At 32.8% G+C, this 8,135-nt stretch overlaps 1 protein-coding gene across 1 annotated transcript; it reads left to right on the forward strand.

Annotated features, from left to right (window-relative positions):
• The first annotated feature begins 217 nt into the window (after nucleotides 1-217).
• On the forward strand, nucleotides 218-1,123 carry LOC120161514. The gene has a single exon (XM_039171737.1). It carries the CDS (start codon nucleotides 218-220, stop codon nucleotides 1,121-1,123), a length of 906 nt encoding a protein of 301 aa, XP_039027668.1.
• Nucleotides 1,124-8,135: the final 7,012 nt, after the last annotated feature.

Genomic DNA, 8,135 nt, shown 5'->3' on the forward strand with positions numbered 1-8,135 from the left:
TTTCACCTTCCATCTTCCAATTCTTTAAGAAAAGAATTCCGTTGAAAAGTTTATAAATAACACCTTCAACTTATTTTATTTATTTTATATTTTTACTGAAAAAACTTTTTCCTTTAAGCCTCTTTGCTCTCAACCAGCATATATTCCAACACATGTAGGCAAAACAAGCCTCAAATTTTCCGTTTTCATTTTCTTTCTGGGATTTTTTTTCCTTACAATGAGGAGCATAGCGTCTTGTTACAATGAACATGCCATCAGAGTGTCGGATTCTTATTGTTCAGGCCCTTCAAACCAACCCTATCTCTCCCCAAACTTTGCCCCTTCAACCCCAAACACCGTGAAATGCATATACAAAGCTAGACTCTCCTCCCAAAGACACCTCCTCCTCACCCTCACATGGTCCATCAATTGCCTCGGCCATGGCCTAACGATCAACGTCAGCGAAACCGTGTTGAAACCTGACCCCTACACGCACCGTCTCGCAAAGAGCAAAGGCAGCAAGACGTTCAAAGCCTGCAACTCAGAGATTGAAGTCATTTGGGACGTTTCTGACGCTCGGTACATCAATGGTCCTGAACCGAGTTCCGGGTTTTCGGTCCTCGTTTTACTCGATTCGCAACTCTGTTTATCTCTTGGAGATATGAATATGATTCATACGAATGAAGAACAAAATCCAACACCCGAATTTACATTGGTTTCAAGGAGTGAAATTTTCCTAGGCAACAACAGCGTATACTCGACAAAGGCACAGTTTTGTGATAAAGGATTGGCTCACGACATATTGATCAAATGCAACGAAGAAGGGAGACATAAAGGGTTGAGGAACCCTGAATTGACAGTCACTATTGATGAGAAGAAGATGTTTCAAGTGAAGAGATTAAGGTGGAATTTCAGAGGGAATCAGATAATCTTTTTGGATGGATTGTTGATAGATGTGATGTGGGATTTGCATGGTTGGCTGTTTAACCAGACATCAGGGTGTGCTGTGTTCATGTTTAAGACAAGGAGTGGATTAGATTGCAGGCTTTGGTTGGAAGAAAAGAACAGAAAATTTGAAGAACACAAGGTTAAGGAAAGAGATGAGTTCTCCTTGGTCATGTGTGCTTGTAAGAATCTTGACTAAGTTGTTGGTTATTTGTTAATTCAATTGGCTTTTTTTAATTAATATCATCTAAAGTAGTTTTTGTTTTATTAGTTTTTGAAATATCAAAGAAGATACAGTGCTTAACTTGGAATTTAGACTTGTAGAGATTGGATTGCAATGAAGCTAGTCGATGGACTGCTTGAATTACGAGGGATGAACCCTATAAACTAGGAAGATTGTAGCTTTGTTTTTTTTTTGGATAAGGTTTTTGTCTCATTTGGGGCGTTTATTTTTTCCTTGAATTAATTATCGATATCCGATCTATTGATCGATTAATCGAGATCAAGTATTGCAGAGACGATGACGATCCTCCGAACTCAATTTGCTTCATTTGCAAACATCAAGATTCGAACCCGTGGCCTAACGCTTCATCTCACTAGACCAATTGATTGTTGGTGGTGCGTTGAATTATTAATAAAGAATCAATGGTCTTATTCAAATGCCAAATAAGTTAAGGTACCCAATCACCGGTTGATAGGTAGAAATAATTTAGAAAGTTATATTAAACTTTGAATACATGAAATTATAAAATTTTAAAAATATAAAATTAAATTATTAATAAAAATTTATAAAAAAGTTAATTAAATTATATAAAAATTTAAATTTTTTAAAGATATGACTATACCCTAACATCCCATTCAATCCATCCCTATATAAAATTAGTTAATAATTATTCAAGCCAAACCTCCAATTTACTTCCTCTTATGCGAATATTATATTAAATAATAAAAATAAATTTCAAATTTCATTATGAATTTTGTTCATTTAAATGATTTTTGTAGATAGAAGTTACTAATTTTGTTAAAAAGAGAAAAAAATCTCAAATTACGATGAAAATTTATAATTATAATTATAAACTGAACACATAATAAATATATTTTCATATAATCTTTGAAACAAAAAGTAGCTACTTAAGTGATTCATACAAGAAAATGATTGAAACCTTAAAAAAAAAACTCGAATAAAGATAGATACAAATTGATATGATTGAATCGGCAAACAAATCATAAAGAGGGATCAAATTATTAAAAGACCACTGATAAACCGTAAATCAAAGTCGAGCGATGTGATAGTTATTCACAACTGCAAATCATGTATCCAAATCTAATATGATAGTCCAAAACATGGAAGACCAGTATGATAACAGATAAGTGTCATCTTGATCAGTCGTGACAATGTCATATCAAACCCCTAGAAAAAAATATATAAATGAAAACAATGGTGAAACGAATGAAAACATGTCAAAATGCAGAGGAAACATGCTATAAAGACATATATAAACGTGTCATAAATAAAAAATTATTAAAAATTAAAAATTGATACCTTAAAGGTATAGATAAACGTGTCATAAAGTATTGAAGATCGATAATCGATATTAAAATTGATGTTATCACCGATGAACAAATATAATAAGAAAATGAGGAGTTACGCATCGCAAATAGAGAAAATTAGGTTTCACATAAAAAGCTTTACCAATTATATTAAATATATTTAAATTCACATTTAAATGATGTATTTTAAATTATCATTGCTATAGAGAATATATAATATGGAATCTAAAACAAATAGTATCATACTGTATTTTGAAAATAAAAAAAGTAAAAGATGGGCATGGTTTTGAAGGGGTGAATTGTGTGATTTAAAGAATGAAAGCTCAACCGTGTGGGCTGTCTGCTTGGGCTTAGACACAAAGGCCCCTCATAAACCCGATCATTGTCCCTGCTCCATCTCTAGTCTCTTTCAATTCTGTTAGTATTTTCGGAAGCTCGAATTGAAAACCGGAACAGTTTGTAAAGAGGGGTCGGAACGGTTTTGTGTTTAGGGAGTAAGGAGATTGAAAGATAGAGAATTGCATAGCGATTTATAGTGGTTCGACTTTCTCAACCAAAGTCTACGTCCACTACCTTAGTTCCTCACCAAGGATTTTCCAACAAATTCACTAATTTGTTCTTTCTTTTGAGGATAAAGAGTAACCTTACAAACTCCCTAGTTTTTTTCGGGCTAAACTAGAACCTTTCCCTAGCTTTTACACGGATTAGCTAGAACCTTTCCCCTTTACAGAAGGATAAGAAATGTAAACAAGAAAAGCTCTCTAATGTAGGTGTTTACAAGAATTAAGCTCACAAGAACAAAATATTTACAAGAGAAAGATGAAATAAGAATGAAAAACTCTTCTCTTGTGTTTGATTGCTTGGATGGTTGCTCTCTTGCTTCTTCAAGTGTCTTTAGCTTGTATTTATAGCTTGGAATGTGTTTGAAGTTGTATATAGCCGTTGGGGATGTTTTGGAGCCGTTTGGAGATGAGAATCCATTAATAAAACAGCTTGGAGAGTGGGGGGAATCGGTACCCCCTCATAGGGAATCAGTTCCCTAAGTGTAAAATTCAAATATTTCGACCGTTGATCAGGGGGGAATCGGTTCCCTCCGAGCATTCTGTTTTTCTCGGAGCCAAACCATTCATGGGGGAATCGGTTCCCTCTGAGCAATCTAGAATTTTTGGCTTTAAAATGGTTCGAAATATTTTGTAAAATTGTTTTGAAATTATTTTAAGATTAAAACTTAATTTTTCACTTGAGTAAGGATTAAAAATGACATTTGAAAGATTTGGAGTAATATTTTGATATTCGAATAATTATATCGAATATACTTAGAAAATCTTTTGGAAAATCTTAAAATTCATTTAACTTAATTTGTTATATCGAAATATCAAAATGTTTTCAACAATCTCCCCCTTTTTAATATAACAAAACATTTTAGTAATTTTAAGATTTTGAAATCAACTTTTGAAATTACTCCCCCTTACTCTAACACTTCTCCCCTTTAAAACACTTTAACATTTCTCCCCTTTTGTTAAATAAAAAAGACTCTAATCTTTGAAGTTCAAAATAACTTTGGAGAGTAAGTAGTAAATTTGACATTTTTAAAAATCATTTGAAAAATCAAAGCTCTCCCTCAATAAATGCATTCAAATCAAAATTTAGCTTTAAGAACTTGACACTTAAAAAATTGAATTTCTACAAAGAATAACAAACATGTTAGTAGCACATGAAATTCAATATATCCAAGATTAAAATACTTTATGCAATAGCAATTGTTGAAATTAAGTACATATGCATAAAGTTTTCCAAAAATGTTATGCATTTGAAAATTTTGATATCAATTGTTAGAGAAATATCATTTTCATTTAAATCACATGCATAAACATTTAAATTTAAGTCAAAAATTTGAAATTTGTAAAATCAAAGTTTTTGAAAAATTGATATCAATTGCATTAAAACCAATTTTGACCAAAATTTTATTATGATGAACTAAAAATTAAAAAAGTCATTAAAATTTAAAATGTTCATCATAACCAAAAAAAATTAACATACATGAGATTAAAAACAATGCATAACCATTTAAAATCAAAACTCATGCATGCATAAATCCTATGAGCAACCAAATAACTGAAATAAAAAACATTAAGCTTAGAGGTTACCCATTCCTTTTCATGTGTGGCTAGAGCATCTTGAATATCATAACTTTCATCACCATTGCTCCCACACCTACAAGAGACATTTAAGTAGATTTTGGTATCCAAATTGCTTTGGATCCTTGAACGTTAGTTTCAATGCATCTTGTTCCTTTCGACTCATACTTGCCTAATTCTAAAACGTTTTCCTTTATTCAAATGACAAGTATGTTCCTTATGACCATGATAATGACAATGTGAGCATATTGTTTTATTGAACTAAATGAATTATTTAAAATGATTTCTTTTTCTTTGTTAAGCATTCAAGCTTAACTTTTAAATCAAAATTTTCTTTTTCAAAACTTTCAATTTTTATTTTTGAAAGCTCTAAATCCTTTTTCAAAATTTCATTTTGGCTTTCAAAATCTAATTTTTTTTCAAAAGAAAATCATTTTCGATTTTAAATTTTGAAATCATTTTCTTATATTTGGAGTTCATGGTCTCAAACTCCGAATATAACCTATTAAAAGCATCTTGTAACTCATCAAAAGTATATGAATTAAATTCATTTGAGTTAGAAGATACCTCGGGCTCTTCACGAGCCATTAGAGACACCATCTTTGTTTGTTCTTCTTTCTTGTTTCCATGGATTTCCCCAAGCTTATTCCAAAGCTCATTGACACTTGAACATGAAGAAACCCCTTCATAGATTTCATGACCAAATGCACAAAATAGCATGTGCATGGCCTTGGCATTAAGTTGAGCTTTCTTCTATTTTTTGTCACTCATCTTCTTCTCTTTATTCTTTGCAGAAGAGTAGCCATTCTCGATTATCTCCCATGCATAAATATCATTGGATTGGATGAATACTTTCATTAATTTCTTCCAATGATGATAGTTAACTCCATTGAAGTATGGAGGTTTGTCGGTTGGTAGGGAGTCTTCCATATGGAACGAGCCGGAGGTGGAAGTCATCTTCTCGGTTGTGTCGGGAATTGGTAGAGCTTCTTCTAGGATCGTCTCAAGGTGGTTAAACCTTCTTAACGAGTTAGGCTTTGAGGCCAATTGTTATTATTTTCGGAAGCTTGAATCGACAACCGGAACGGTTTTGTGTTTAGGGAGTAAGGAGATTGAAAGATATAGAATTGCACAACGATTTATAGTGGTTTGAATTTCTCAACCAAAGTCTACGTCCACTACCTTAGCTCCTCACCAAGGATTTTCCAACAAATTCACTAATTTGTTCTTTCTTTTGAGGATAAAGAGTAACCTTACAAACTCCCTAGTTTTTCCGGGCTAAACTATAACCTTTCCCTAGCTTTTACACGGATTAGCTAGAACCTTTCCCCTTTACAGAAGAATAAGAAATGTAAACAAGAAAACCTCTCTAAGGTAGATGTTTACAAGAATTAAGCTCACAAGAACAAAATATTTACAAGAGAAAGATGAAATAAGAATGAAAAACTCTTCTCTTATGTTTAATTGCTTGGATGGTTGTTCTCTTGCTTCTTCAAGTGTCTTTAGCTTGTATTTATAGCTTGGAATGTGTTTGAAGTTGTATATAGCCGTTGGGGATGTTTTGGAACCATTTGGAAATGATAATCCATTAATAAAATAGCTTGAAGCGTGGGGGGAATCGGTACCCCCTCATAAGGAATTGGTTCCCTAAGTGTAAAATTCAAATATTTCGACCGTTGACCAGGGGGAATTGGTTCCCTCTGAGTATTCTGTTTTTCTTGGAGCCAAACCATTCATGGGGAAATCGGTACCCCCTTGGGAGGGAATTGGTTCCCTCTAAGCAATCTGGAATTTTTGGCTTTGAAATGGTTCAAAATATTTTGTAAAATTGTTTTGAAATTATTTTAAGATTAAAACTTAATTTTACACTTGAGTAAGGATTAAAAATGACATTTGAAATATTTGAAGTAATATTTTGATATTCGAATAATTATATAGAATATACTTAGAAAATCTTTTCGAAAATCTTAAAATTCATTTAACTTAATTTGTTATATTGAAATATCGAAATATCAAAATATTTTCAACAAATTCCTTATCACTTTATTAAATTCATGTACATATATTTTAACTATTTATCTTTTTATTTTTGAATAATTTTTATTTAGGAGGAGGGAGAATGGGTATTTTATTCTTAATAAGTATTAAACTTACAACTTAAAAAATGTATTAATGTAACCCCCTCAGACCGATGCGAGTAACCCGATCCGATCTGGAGTGTCACATTAGGGCCATTGGAGCGACCCACCGTAAAAATAGCGGAAAATTTAAAAATTTTATAAAACATGTAAAATCATAAAATGATTTATCAGTGTTCATAAACAAACATGTTTTTAGACTCGTATATAAAACAAAATACAATTACATGCCCCCTAATCACATATACCATCCTCTGCAAGCATCGCCAGAAGAACTCCTTTATTGTTGTCGATAACTGCACTGGTACAATTCTTTTAACCTGCAATGGTGAGTAATAGAGTGAGCTTCGGAAAGCTCAGTAATACAGAACTATCAGGTGATGCTATAGGACATGCAGATAAATGGGAAGCCATAATTTCCTTATCGAATCAGACGTATACTAATTATCAGAATAATCTGGGGTACCACTGGTAGTTCATTAAGTAGAAGCCATGAATCTCAGTTCATAAGAAACATTTCATAGCATCACGCTTTCAGGAGATCGAATAGGATGTCTACTGTGTTCCAATCAAAACCCGTGAAAAGATATAATTCTTTTAAAACCATAGCGGAACCCTCCAACCAAACTCCATTATGCAGTTGCCCATAACTGCGTCCGTAGGGCTTACCCTAAGCACACAACAAAGGGAGCCAACCTAAGGATATGCCTTGGGGCCCATGGGCGTACCCAAGGGTATCCTTAGGTCTGTAAGGTCTTACCAGCTGGATCAGGGTTGTGTCTCCATACTCCATAATCCTATCCATATAAAACTTCGGTAGAAATCAGTTTTAGCCATAAATCGTAAACATGAAAATAAATCGTATAATTGATTTCCACTTGTACACCATAAATAGTCCAATGATTAACCCAAGGGAGTGTCTTGAGAGCCTACCCAAGGATCACCTTAGGTCCGTAAGAAATTTCCAGCTTGATCAAAGCTGTACTTCCAGTCTACCCATATAATATCCCAATAAAACAATTCCATTAGTGACCAGTATTATTCATGGTCCATAAAACAATAACCATCATTTTATTCCAGTGAAACAAGAAACCTGATAACACATTTTAGGTACCATAATTCATAAACCAATAGTTTCCATGATTTCATAAATTAGGAAAAATTCATATTTTTCGGTGAAAACCATAATTGGAGATCACATACCATGTTGCCATGGTTCATAAACCAATAAATCAATACTTTCGTTAAAACTTATTTTAAAACATATAAAACCGTCATGTAGTACATATGGAACACACTAGAGGATCTAATTATTTTTCAGAGGTGGTTTATAGTTATCAGAATGTATAACTTGAAACTTGTATCATTTGATCGGATTCTATGA

This window comes from Hibiscus syriacus, unplaced genomic scaffold, assembly GCF_006381635.1.
Source record: "Hibiscus syriacus cultivar Baekdansim isolate YM2019G1 unplaced genomic scaffold, ASM638163v2 tig00111402_pilon, whole genome shotgun sequence".
In the NCBI taxonomy this organism is placed as follows: Eukaryota; Viridiplantae; Streptophyta; class Magnoliopsida; order Malvales; family Malvaceae; genus Hibiscus; species Hibiscus syriacus.

Coding starts and splice junctions, on each gene's coding strand:
- LOC120161514 (XM_039171737.1), top strand. CDS start 218: ATGAGGAGCATAGCGTCTTGTTACAATGAACATGCCATCAGAGTGTCG.